The sequence below is a fragment of the Hibiscus syriacus genome, unplaced genomic scaffold, assembly GCF_006381635.1.
Source record: "Hibiscus syriacus cultivar Baekdansim isolate YM2019G1 unplaced genomic scaffold, ASM638163v2 tig00110422_pilon, whole genome shotgun sequence".
Taxonomy (NCBI): domain Eukaryota; kingdom Viridiplantae; phylum Streptophyta; class Magnoliopsida; order Malvales; family Malvaceae; genus Hibiscus; species Hibiscus syriacus.
The window spans coordinates 200,363-215,040 of NW_024062732.1; the positions used below are offsets into that span (position 1 = coordinate 200,363).

The window sequence follows — 14,678 nt, forward strand, 5'->3', positions numbered from 1 at the left end:
TTTGGTATCGATATCATATGAACAATATCGGTATTGTTCATGCGGTATCAATACTGTAAGAACAATATCGGTACTGTTTGTACAAAAAACGTATTTTGTGCTCAATTCCAAGTAAAATGAACTTTGAATTATTTTTGAAAACTTTGAACAAATTCAATCAAGTCCAAAAAAATATTTTGCCTTAATTGTTATATCAAACTATAGTTCAACAAGTTGATTTCTATTATTTTTATTATAAATCTAATATTTTTATTACAAGTAAAAAAAGCTAACGTTATTTATTATTGTTTTCAATCTTATAATTCCATTCTTACTTTTATATTCCTCTTAAACTTTATATTATTTTTATTATAAATATAATATTTTAAATAAATTATTAATTTTATTTAAATTAATTTATTATTAAAAATAACTTTTATCATTTAAATTAAAGTAAACTTCCTTATATATATTCAAAATCAAAATAGATTTCATTATTTAAGTTAAATTATAATTTTATTTATATATAATTTCTTTTATATATTATTTACAAATGCTATATATATAAGTACGATGTTCGGGTTAAATTCGGTTCGGTTTACTTTCGGATTGGGTTAAAATTTTATTCGGGTTAATTTTGGTTCGGGTTTTTTTTGGTTCAGTTTAATTTCACTTTCGGTTTGGGTTAATTTCGGTTCGGGTTGCTTTCATTTTTGCTAAATTTTGGATCGGGTATGGTTCGGGTCGGATATGGGTCGAGTATCGAATCAAATTTGATTATCATGTTCGGTCTTAATATCGGGTATTGGGTCAGATAAATCGGTTCGTGTAATCGGATTCTGGTCAAGTTTGCCAGGTCCAAAGACATATTAAGACCGATCCAAAGGTTAACCCAACTTTACCTGATCCAAAGGTTAACCCAAACCGAAAATCAACCGATCCGACAATCACCCAACCCGAAAACTGACCCACTCAAAAATTGAGCCAACCCGATACCCGACCTAACCCGATTTATCATAAACCCGAACTAAATTCAAACCATATCCGTTCTGGATCAAATAAAATTAAACCGAATATAATCTAGACCCCTAATGACCTGACCCAAACCCAATTCGAATGACCCGTTTGCTAACTATAAGTTGTGGCATTTTCTGTAAAGCATACATGTTTTTTTTTAATTTTTAACCAATAATATATACAAATTTTATGAATTATAGTTTATTGTAATTGGTTATTTATCATTATTAACATACTCGAAATTCAAATTATATTAACAACGAAAGTGTAAATTAAGTGTTGATATCAATAAGGCACGAAAACGAAAACGTATGGTAAATTTAGTAGCTTGCAAGCAGCAAGTGCTACTAATATCTTTATTCGACAATGGATTTTATTATGTAAGTGATATTATTTGTTATTACAAAGCATTTATTAATGAGCCAATGCTGGAACTCATTTAGTCACCACAGTTAACAAATTCATAGTTGACGGTGAGGAAGCCATTAGCATAGCCACGCCTATCAGTGTCAAGTTGATTAAACACATTAACATCCAAATCCAGGCCTCCGTTGCTGCACTGATCCACGATTCTCACGGTCGCCTGAGCTCTGGTCGCGGTGTTAGTCACCTACACAGAAACACAATGGCAAAAACCCTCAATTAATTTACGTAAAAACAATGAGTTCGAATGACTTAGTAGTATAAGATAAGAATGCATAGTAGTATTTACATACCCTTAAGCATCTGCCACAAGAAGCTTGACCTCGAGGACCAGCAGGGCCACAAAAGGCGGTCCATCCATATCGGCGACGCCATGCCAAGGGCCTATTGGCGTCCCATGTGGCGCAGAAAACGCTTGCAGTGATGTAGTTCCAGTTTATATTCTGTGGGTTATAATTGTGATAAGTAGCTCTCACGTTCGATGCACTTTGGGCAGCCACCGACGCCACCACACAAGCTAATACCACTATGCAAAGCTTCAATTTCTCCATTTCTTGTTTGCTTTTTTTTTTTATGTTTTCGTTGCCTCAAAATGTTACGAATTTATAGGGAATTCATTCCATTAATTTTTCATTACATTGCAATTGTCGTGTCATGCCCGAAAGCTTGAAAAATCCAACTCCGTAATGAAATTTTCTTTTTGTGTATCTTTTTACGTCGGCTAATACAGATTCTAGATGATTACGATGTGACTGAAAATTCGTTTAGTTTCTTTGATTTGATTTTTCTTATTGTTCCGCATTTATCGGATTTCTTCTCGAAAAACATGGTTCATGTATTTGTACTGTGATTCATTGTATATCATCGCTAAGGATGATAATCACTAATAATAAATACAATTAATTTAATTTATAAAATTTAAAATTTTAAAAGACTGAATATATAATTATAAATTAATTAAAAGAATTAAAGTTATATTATTTAAAATAAAGGGTAAACTATAACATTGATCATTTAACTATTAGGGTGTGTTTGGTTGGGGGAATGTGAGATTCTCATGGGAATGGAATCGACATTCCCCCGTTTGGTTGGCCGGAAATGTCATTCTCAGTACTCTTACATTACCAATAATTGATTTTTTGGGGTATATTACCGGGAATGTCATTACCTCTATTTCCTTAGGTATTGTTGGATTACCGATATTTTGGACTAAAATGCCCTTAAAAAAATTTCTTTTCAAAAATATCCTTATTCTGTCATTGAATAATAAAAATTCTACGAATGTTAAATTACAAATTTATCCTTAAGCTATTTTAGATTTACAAAAAAAAAAATCTATAATTAAAATTTTATATGAAGTTAAGGGGTTAAAATAAAATTTTACCCTTTCATTAAACATTTTTATATTTTCAATTTTATAAAAAAAAAGTATATAAATTTTATGAATTTAAATTTTTTAAAGAAAATATATAAATATTTTCCAACTTGTTAAAAAACAAATATATAATAAAGACAATTTGGTCAAATATACATTCTAATAATCTTTTATTCCTTTAACCAAACACGGTAATCTTACATTCTTGCTAAACCAACCAAACACAAAATACAACATTCCCAGTAATCCTACTCCCTGATAATCTTTTATTCCCACTGGTAATCTTACATTCCGTGAACCAAACACACCCTTATCTCTTTTTATTTTGACTACTATTTTTGAAATTTTATCAATTATGTCATTCAAATATTTAAATGCATTCAATTAAGCCACTTGCCGTTAATATTTAACGAATAAATTGGCGTGGTAGTTAAAATATTTGGTATAATTACATATTTGGTCACTGTTACTTATATATTATATCAATTTGATCCTAATTTTAATAAATTAAAATAAACTTAACCCTTTGACTTTTGCTTAGTAACCCAACATAATATAAATTCAATAATTAATTAATAATAAATTAATTATATCTAAAGGTTGTTTTGATTTCTACGTGCATTAATAAAAAAGATTTCTATGTGAAATTTATTCATTTCACTTGTTCTTTTTAATAAAAATAGTATCAAATTATATAGGAGATTAGTCACTTTCATTTTAATATTTAAAAATATATTTTTTGGTTAGGATTTTGCTTTTATTTGTTTATTTTTTCTTTTTAAAAATATTTAAATTGTTTTCTTCATTTTATTTTATGAAAGTCATCAACAATCCCAATGTTTATTCCTTTTACCCAGCAAAGGATACTTTTACAATTGTTGTTGTTATTATTAGCTTTGAGGGTTAAATTTATTTTAATTTATTGAAATTAGGACCAAATTGGTAGAATATATAATTAACAATGACCAAATATGTAACTATACCAAATATTTTAACTGCCACATCAGCTTCTCCGTTAAATATTAATGACAAGTGGGTAAATTGAATGCATTTAAATAGTTGAGTGATCTGATTGACAAAATTTCAAAAATGATGGTCAAAATGGAAAGGGGCAATAATTAGTGATCATTGTTATAGTTTACCCTTTATTTTAAATAATTTATCTTTAATTTTTTAATTAATTTATAATTATATGTTGAGTCATTTAGAAATATAAATTTTATAAATTGATTTAATGATGCTCATAGTTGATAGTGCGCATTTATCGGATTTATTCTCGAAAAAATGGTTCCAGTATTTGTAATGTGATTCATTATATATAATCACTTCTGACAAGACAATTCAATGTTCATGAAGTTGAAAAAAATAAATTAAGATAATTGGATAATTCTTCTACGCTCTATGAACGGCGATGAATACCACAAATGATGAACACCGATAAATGTATTCATAAAACGTTAAAATTCTAAATAATTCAACGTATAATTATAAATTAGTCAAAAATTTAAAAGTAAATTATTTAAAATAAAATGTGAACTATACCGATGACCACCTAACTATTGTCCATTTTTATTTTGACAATCATTTTTTGAATTTTGTCAATCAGATCATTCAAGTACTATTTAAATGCATTCAATAAAATCACTTGTCGTTAATATTTAACGAAAAGTTGATATGATAGTTAAAATATTTAGTATAATTACACATTTAATTACTTTTACTTATATATTTTATCAATTTGGACCTAATTTTAATAAATTAAAATAAATTTAACCCCTCAAAAATGCCAAAGTAGTTAATTGGAGAGAAATTCAATTTAATGTCGGTCAATACAAATTTTCTTTTCTCTTTATCGACTTTTATTATTTCTAATAATAAAATAAAATAAACATTTCAATGTTTTGTGATAAGATTGGAGGTAGCAAACGAGTAATTCGGATCGGGTTTGGGTCGGGTAAGGTAATTTCGGGTCTAGATTAAATTCAGTTTAATTTTGTTCGAATTAGATCAGATCTGGTGCGGATCTATTTTGGGTGTACGGTAAAACGGATCGGGTATCAGGTCAGGTCAATTTTCGAGTCAGGTGATTATCAAATCGGTTGTTTTCCGGTTCAAATCAATATCAGATCGGTTGATTTTTGGATTGGGTCAATATCAGGTCGGGTTAATATCGGATCAGATGATTTTTGGGTCTGATTAAAACCAGATAAGTTAGATTATGGGTCGAGTCAATATTGAATCGATTGATTTTCGGTTTAGGTCAACCTTTAGATCATGTTAATTCGGGTTGAATTGGTTATGAGACTAATCAAATTCAAGTATATATAGAATTATTGATATATTCGTGTAAAAATATGTCTTCTTTCTTGTTAATCTTATCTTTAGGCCTAATTTCAATTTTTAATCGTTCAATATTTTTGAATTAAACCATCATTTAGAAATGATAAATCGATAATTTGACACAAATATGATCCAATAATACATGTTAGAATTTGTTATCAAATTTTTATATTAATCTAATATGAAAGTTTATAATGATAACTATTTGATAAAGAAATAATTTTTTATTAAAAATTTATTTCCAATTATAAATTTAATATTTTATATTAAATTTTAAAAAAATAATACATAAATCTATTTGTTAAGTTTTAGTCATAACATTAGTAAACTTTAGATTATTTTTATTATAAATCTAATATTATTTCCTTTGTTTTAGTTGTTTTCTATTTTTTATTATAAATATAATATTTTTATTACAAGTAAGATAAGTTAATTTTATGTATTACTGTTTTCAATTTTACAATTAGATTCTTACTTTTATATTCCTATTTTCTATTATTTTTATTATAAATCTACTATTTTTAATAAATTATCAATTTTATTTAAATTAATTTATTATTGAAAATAACTTTTATCATTTAAATCAAAGTAAACTTCCTTTTATATATTCAAAATCAAAATAGATTTCATTATTTAAGTTAAATTATAATTTTATTTATATAGAATTTCTTTTATATATTATTTACAAATGCTATATATAAGTATGATGTTCAGGTTAAATTTGGTTCGGGTTGCTTTCGGACCAGGTTAAAATTCGGTTTGAATTTCTTTCAGTTCGGGTTAATTTCGGTTCTAGTTGCTTGTTGGATCGAGTATGGGTCGGGTCAGGTATTATATCAAATTTGATTATCATGTTCGGGTTAATATATGGTATTGGGTCGGGTAAATCGGTTCGGGTCAAGTTTGACAGGTTTAGATAAGACGTGCCACCATTCTTCCATGTTCTTTTTTTTAGCTTGAAATACTATATTTTACATTGATACACGCAAGGCAATTATTGTGACAAATTCATGTGTTTAAATTATATCTTTCAATGATTTTAGGAGTTTAAATTAGATGTTTTATTTTATTTTGTAATTAATTTTAGACCGTTTGTTGAAAAATATTTATTTTTTATTACTCAGTTATCCAAGTATTATATTTTACTTTTACCTAATTCGTCGCATTATAAGTAAAATCTAATCGTTTTAGATTAATTTTTAACAGCTTAAATTTTTATTTACTTAATATAGATGTATTTTTCAAATCAAAGCATTTGATTTTTTTAATTTCTCAAAAATGAAACCAATTTTTTGTAAGTTTTCTTGTCTTTCTTGTTTGTTTTCGTACAAATTGAAAGAATAAGATGAATAAAGACTACTTTGGCATCATTTGATTTGAGGGTTAAGTTTATTTTAATTTATTAAAATTAGGACTAAATTGATAGAATATATAAGTAACATGGATCAAATGTGTAATAATATCAAATATTTTAACTGCACATCAGCTTTTCCGTTAAATATTAACGGCAAGTTGTTTAATTGAATGCATTTAAATAGTTGAGTGACCTAATTGATAAAATTTCAAAAATGGTGGTCAAAATAAAAAAAAGGCAAAAGTTAGGTAGTCATTGGTATAATTTATCTTTTTATTTTAAATAATTTACCTTTAAATTTTCAACTATTTTATAATTATACGTTAAACCTTTTAAAATTTTAAATTTTTATAAATTAAATTAATAAGGTTCATCATACTCATCGAGCGTCAGTAGAATTTTCATATGATAACTTAAATGTATTAAAACTCACTTTCACTACCTTACTATTGATAGTAAATTTTGTTGTTTGTTGTGATGCGAAGAACCGTAGTCTTTCACGCAAAAGAAACTTTCAGATCTACTTCTAGACTTGTCTTTGGATGACTTTTCCTTTTTACTAACATGACGTTCTGGGAACATAAAATTACTTCTGTCGTTACATTTGATAATAACGTCAAATTAAATTATGACATTAGAATGATTCGTTTAAGCCACATATGTATTGTGTACAATCTTTTTTATTATTATGTGTTTCAGTATTTGTATCCGTATCAGTGTATAGAATGAAAATATAAATCTAACAGAAATTATAGGCGATGCCAAGGAATTCTGAAGTACAGACAGGGCAGATTTTGGAAGCTTTCCTGTCATATCTTTTCTTATTCCTGAAAATCCAAGAAACGAAGCTAATGAACACTTAAATTATCATTGCATTCAACAGTTTGGTTAAAAAGAAATAATAATAATTTGAGCTAATAATATTGATAAATAAAACCCAAAACCACATGCTTGTTGTTATGTTTGGAAATGGAAGACAACATGGGCTACTTGGTCCAATTCAACAGTTTTTGCTCCTAAAAGTTGTAGCCCAAATGACACATATGACATTGGAGATTTTTTTTTAAATAAGTTGAAGGGGATGAGTGTTCTTCAATGATGGAATTTGAGATTTGTGTCATTTTAAGATTTAATAATAAATAATTTATCACTTACATGTATGTAATTTAGTCAACTTCTAGCGTAAAATTTTAAAACTTAGATTTAGGATTTAGGGTTAGAGAAAAAAACTATGTAATAGTTGAATTTTATCCTAATACGATGGTCAAGTTTGGATGATGTCTATTTTTTGCTTTTGCTTGGTCCATCTGAGTTTTTAAGAACAAAATCCTTTTCAAGAGTAACCGTAAGTGGTTTGGTTATGTTGTGTTGAGTCTGGGACATTGGTGTCAATCAAAAGGGCTTAATACAAGGTTATCGATCACTGATTTTGTGATCTCTCTTAATGAATTTCATCAGCCAGTATTGTTGAAGAGCAAAGTTGATAGAAGATAGGAATGTAAATAAGACAATACATATTGTAAGTTATTTAAATTTTGACTCGAGTTTGAATTTAAGTTAAATTTAACAATTTTAAACTCGCAGAGTTTCAAGTCGAGTCGAATTCAGTTTTGAACATTTTGAGTAAACTCGTTGGCCGCCCTGAGTTGATGGTGCCTCCTCCCTCGGATTCTCTAAAATTTAAATTACATTTCTCATAATATTTTTTTATCTTTTTTTCTTCTTGCTTGATCTCGATTAATCCAGTTTGCCATACGGATTGATTTTGATCTTCATAAAAGCTTGGTTTTGATTGAGATTGTCGTTGTTGAACCACCTCAGCATCTGTCCTTGCACTTCTCTACTGCTTTTGGTGCTGCATTAGTTCCATGAGAAATTAAAGCAATGGTTAATTATCACATAAACAAACTCTAAAAAAGAGTTTTAACTTAAAACTCATTAATTTTAAAAAAATTAAAAACTAACCAAGTCCGATCGCTTCAGATCCTTTCATAATTCGCAAACGTTTACAGGAACTAACGAACATCCTATAAATTTTTAAAAAATAATTAATTAATACCAATGAAATAAATAGTAATAAAAAAAGTTAAATGAAAAATTAACTTACTCCCATGGGACATCTCCAACGAGCATCCAATCACCATCAGGAACATACTCAGAACCATTCAAAAGGTCTATTAATTTGCTCTCCTCCAAAAAGTCTTTCATTCCTAGTGATATATAGTTACCAATAGTGAAGAAGCTGATCATTTTGCTCAAAGCATCGGAGAGTTCTGGGTAACTCTTGTAAAGTTTTCAAGTCCAGCTTGCGTAGATAAGGTGCACCATCCATGCTGACCTTAACAAATGTTCAACAATATTCTTTAAAAAAAAACTATGATAAACAAGAAATTGATTTCACCGGAAATATAAACCTCATGCAATGAATCTTCTTTCTATATTATTAAAAAAGGGAATCAAAACGGAAAAAAAATAAGAAAATTGAAAAAATAATTGTAGCTTACTTTGTAGGGTCAGTAGAACGAGGTGCCATAGAGCTCTTCTCCTTCATTTCTCAGGCTCCTCGGATTCGGCCTCCTTTGCCGATAGATTAAGCTTCAGATCATCTGTTTCCGAAAATCTTCGTTTGCCGTTATATTTGGTTGTTTCACCATCGTTTCCCTTGCCTCCGGGCAACCCTAAACGTAACTCGGTCCCTTCGAAATTAATTGTGTGTTACTTGTCATTCTCCGTGCCCATAATGCTGGTCATTATGATACTTGAACACAAACTTTTACGCCAAATATCCTACCACGATCAACTTTAATCCTTTTCTTTCTTTCGGAATCTCTTTTTCTTTTCTTTTCTTTTTTCTTTTGTAGTGTATTTTCTAGAGGAATTGCAAATGAAGTGGGAGCGAGAATATCTGAAAACGTTGGGAAAGATGGCTGGTAATGGAATTGTGGAAAGATGATATATATGGTTTTAGAATGCTGCGTTATAACTCTCAAAGGCTATGATGATCCCACGTGGAAGTTGATGTCATTAATGATATTATATTTAGATTTGTAACAAGATAATATGTTCTATCATTTAATTTAGAGTTTAAATCCTGACATTGTGAATAAGGTAAACTGAATTGGAAGAATAGTTTTATATGAATCTCTAAGGTCGTCTAGTCAAATCTCAACTTCACGATGAAGGACATTGGACTAGAAGAAGACCCAAGATCAAATCAACTGCGAGGGATTACCGCCAAACCTAAGCATCGATCTAGATTTCAACTTCACATCGAAAGATATAATGCTCGAAGCAACTAAGATTGACTTGACTTCACGACGAAGGGGTTAATCACAATTTCAAATTCATGACGAAGGATATCGTGTTCAAGGTCATCCAAGATTAACTCAACTTCACAACGCATGAGTCATCCGTAATTCAGCTCAACAACAGGGAGTCTTTTCCTGTCAGAGTTTTCAAGTCGAATTTCAACTCCTCGACGGAGGATATTCGATAAGAGAGTCAACTAGAACATTAAGTCGGATTTTAATTGTAATAAAAGATATCATATTCACAGGAGAAAATTCGTTCCTGAATCCATTCCTATCGAACGGAAATTTGTGTCCTTTTATCTTTGCTCAATTTCTTGTTTTACGATAAATAGGCAAAGAGGGGCAGCTGTAGACACTTATTTTCGTCAAGGACTTCAAGGGTCTTTATTATATTATATAATATATATGATAATATATATAATAATTTCATAAATATATAATGTATATAGTTTTTGAAAATATATAGTATGACTTTTTGAAAACAAATTTTGAAAACATATATATAATTTTTAAAACGGTTTTTGAAAACAATATAATATATATAATTTTTTTACATATTATAGTTTTTGAAAAATATAATATAGTTTTTTTAAATAAATATAGTGTACATATTATTTATTATATTATATTATTTATAGTATTATTATTTTATATTTATTTCATTATTTATTTGTTTTTAATAATGTTTTTATTTTTTAGGCCCAAATTCAAAAACCCAATCGGGTCTAAAAATGGAGCCCTACACGCAGCAAGCAAACCCAGAGGCCCAGTTGAGCCCATCTGCCTGACCCACCAAGGGCTAGGGTTTCGTATCAAGCTAGGAGCGCCGCACAACTTAAGACTGTTGGATCAGAATGCGAATTAAGGGTCCAAATCGAAAATCAACTAGGGTTATAGAACCCTAATAATTATATCACATACATAGCCGCACGTGGGTTGTTAGATTTAGCCCTTTGATATAACGGTCCATATTACATCAAAAGATCTAATGCTTCATATTACATCAAGAGACCCAACGGTTACCATTCAACGGCACGTGTTGGACACGCACCAGCAAAGTCACCCAACGACCGAGATTCTCGGCACCCGAAACCGAAAAAATCGCATAGTCAGAGCAGAGAGGAGATATTCTCCCCATTTTCAGCGACAAGATCAATGACGGGTTCCAAACGTGCAGCAACGAACCAAAAATCCCACAAAAATCGGATTGAACCATCACCAATTTAAAGGGAAAACAGCCCCGGCGAAGGGCTATATATACCTGCAAACCCATCAGAGGAAGAGATACAACAGAAACCACAAGCAATATAAGCAACATACAACGAAATACAAAAAGAAAACATAGCAAACAACACGCAAAAAACAAACAAAAGTCGAGCAACCCAACATCGCATAAAAGCAAAAAAAAAACCAAATTACGAGAAAACCAAAGGTCGCCGAAAGACAAAGGAGCTTGTCGAAAAAGGTAAACTTGAGGTTATACTTTTAGATCTATGTCGGTATGGTTTTTTAGGATGTTTTGATTTCGGTTTTAGGTCAGGGGTATTGAAAGCTTTTAAAAAGGGTAGATTTTAGATTTTCGACCACTGATGTACCGGTCAGGCTACGGACGTGCTCATCAGGAGGGTGGCCGGCCATAGGTAGGTCGGTTTGGGTTGAGAGGAGTTTTGTAGTTGGGGAGAGATTTTATTTGAGGTGGGGTGAAATGAAGTTTTTGGGGATTTTTGGCTATTTATAGTGGGGAGCGAAGGGTAAATAGAAAATATTTTAATTATTTTTCTAGTCTCTCTAATTCTGATGCATAATTCATTTTGGTCACCTATTATAGATTGACCATTGAATTTTGAATTTATTCAATTTAATCTATGTTTATATTTCTTATATTTCGCAAATTGATCCCATAACTTTTATTTTTCCTTGCAACTTTCAATTAACATCAATTTAACCTTTAATTTCTAATGTTTTCCAATTTAATGCTTTTTAATTTTTTGTTTTCTTTTTATTTAATATATATATTTTATTTATCATTTTTAACCCTAATTTTAATCCTTTTCGGTTTACTTTTTTTTAATTGAATTTTCTTTTTTTATTCATTTAATATCCTTTTTGTTTATTTTATTTTATTTTATTGCTTAACATTAATTTGAACTATTTTTAGGATAATTTTAAATTCGTCAAAGATAAGTAATTCGGATCGAACTTTTAAATTTTAATTTAACTTTTAATTTTCACAATTAAAACAATCGAGAAATCAAATTGGTACCGAAAGGGCAATATAGGGGTATTAATCCTTCCATGACTGTAATCGACTCCCGAATCCGACAAATTTTTTGTAAAACGTAGATCAAATAAAAGGTAAGTTAAGGTATTCGATCAACCTAATTTAAAATGATCGGTGACGGCTCCAATACACATCAATTCAAATCAGAACCCGATCCCAGGACCACCCGAAGGACGTTACGACACCACCCTTTCTACCCACTGAGAGCCTTATCAATTTTTCATCCTCTATTTTTGAAGAAAATTAAGAAGGATAAAAATGAGGAGCCATGGATATTACTTCAAATCAAAGTGCTAGGCCACTTTAAGTTCTATAGTTTAGTTTTGATATTTACTACCCTTTCAATTATACCAGTTTGTTTTTTTAACAAAACTTGAAAATTTTATGAATTGTTTTATAAATCCAATATTTTTATCATATTCAAATAAAATTTTGGACCAAGTACACAAATGGTCTTCCGACTATAGGATATTTATTTGTCAAGTACTTTGACTATTAAAAGTTATCAAATGATCCCTTAACTATAGGACTTAGCTTTATTGAGTCCCCAAATTATTAAAAGTTATAAAATAGTCATCCGACTATTCATATGTTTCAAACTTATCGTTTTCTATTTAAAAATTAACGGTAGCATGCGTTGGACGTTAATCTACTGACTATGATATGATAAAATATAATCCTAAAATCTTAAACGACTATCATATCTCAGTCAACAGATTAATCTCCAGCTCAAACTGTCATTAATTTTTAAACAAAGAATGACGAGTTTTAAATATACGAATAGTCGAGTGATCATTTTGTAACTTTTAATAGTCGAGGGACACAATAAAGCAACTCACTATAGTCAAAGGGTTATTTTATAACTTTTAATAGTCAAGTGACTTAAAAAACATCATCTTATAGTTGAGGGACCATTTGCATACTTTATGCTAAATTTTTATTATTCAAAATTAAATTTATTTAAGATAATTATATCAATTAAATCAAAATTTGATTATTATTAAAAAATATTAAAGGATACGAAATTAGACATACTTAAATGTTATGTAGTACACTTAGAGTGTGTTTGGTTGAGGGAATGTGAGATTCCCATGGGAATGGAATCCACATTCACCCGTTTGGTTGGTCGGGAATGTCATTCCCGGTAATCTTACATTACCAATAGTAGATTTTTTGGGGTATATTCTTGGGAATGTCATTACCTCCATTTCCTTAGGTATTGTTGGATTACTGACGTTTTGGACTAAAATGCCCTTAAATTTTTTTTCTTTCAAAAATATCCTTATTCTGTCATTGAATAATAAAAATTCTACGAAGGTTAAATTACAAATTTATCCTTAAACTATTTTAGATTTACAAAAAAAATATATAATTAAAATTTTATATGAAGTTTAGGAGTAAAATAAAATTTTACCCTTTCATTAAACCTTTTTATATTTTAAATTTTGTAAAAAATATATATAAATTTTATGAATTTAATTTTTTTTTAAAAATATATAAATATTTTCCAACTTGTTAAAAAAATAAATATATAATAAGGACAATTTGGTCAAATATATATTCTAATAATCTTTTATTCTTTAACCAAACACGGTAATCTTACATTCCTGCTAAACCAACCAAACACAAAATACAACATTCCATTAATCCTATTCCCTGGTAATCTTTTATTCCCACTGGTAATCTTACATTCCGTGAACCAAACACACCCTTAAAGATTTGATTATGGCAGCATTTGAAAAAAAATGTTGATCTGTTGACCAATGGAAAGGTCTAGTTGGATCCATCCATGGTCATCACATCGAACGCTCGGGATTTCTTGTATTTGGAACTGATCTATTAATTTGAAACCGTTGATTTTTTCTGATTAAGGAAATGTTATGTAGTACACTTAAATATTTCAATGATTAAGAATAATTATTATTTTTAGAGATTTTTATATCCGAGTACCAGCGACTACAACAATGATGATTAAATATTTATTGTCAAACGACTGAAAATATTTAAAACATATATTACTTTATAATCATCTTAACTTAATTAAAAGAAAAAAATTCTCAAACCATTTGTATTTTTTAAAATAATTTTTATATTTTATTGTAATAATTCCGTTTCTTTTGATTGCAATAAAAGCACAAATACTTGCTGAGATAAATAAAGGGTAAAATTCATTATTTTTAGGTAAAGTAATATCTTGTCCCCTCATTATATTCAAATTCAAGATTTATTTCTAAAACTTTAACTTGAAATAAGTTGATCCATCTACTTTTATAATCTTCTTATTTAATCCAAATAGTTAATTCTACTAATAGTTCTTTCTGAAACAAAAACATGGACTTTTCTTTAAAACACGAATTACAACTCAATCATTCTGATATAAATATTTTGTTTTGAAGGGGATGTTTTCTATTTTTTTTTAAAATCATATCAATATTTTAATTGGAATAGTTAATGATATTAACTACTTGGACTAAATATTTTTTTTTATAATTTATAAGTATAAAATATCAAATTAAAGTAATTGACTAATTCCAAATTCAATTGTAATAGAAGGATCAAAACAATAATTCGGCATGTATATGTTCTCTCTCAAATTAT

The 14,678-nt window shown here is 28.8% G+C and overlaps 1 protein-coding gene and 1 pseudogene across 1 annotated transcript; both read right to left on the reverse strand.

Annotated features, from left to right (window-relative positions):
* Positions 1–1,420: 1,420 nt before the first annotated feature.
* Positions 1,421–2,009, reverse strand: LOC120124658 (pathogenesis-related protein PR-4-like). The gene is made up of 2 exons (XM_039143265.1): positions 1,713–2,009; positions 1,421–1,606 (listed from the first exon to the last, which is right to left on the reverse strand). Exons 1-2 carry the CDS (start codon positions 1,968–1,970, stop codon positions 1,436–1,438), a joined length of 429 nt encoding a protein of 142 aa, XP_038999196.1. The 5' UTR covers positions 1,971–2,009; the 3' UTR covers positions 1,421–1,435.
* A 6,296-nt stretch (positions 2,010–8,305) lies between these two features.
* On the reverse strand, positions 8,306–9,406 carry LOC120124632 (annotated as a pseudogene).
* Positions 9,407–14,678: the final 5,272 nt, after the last annotated feature.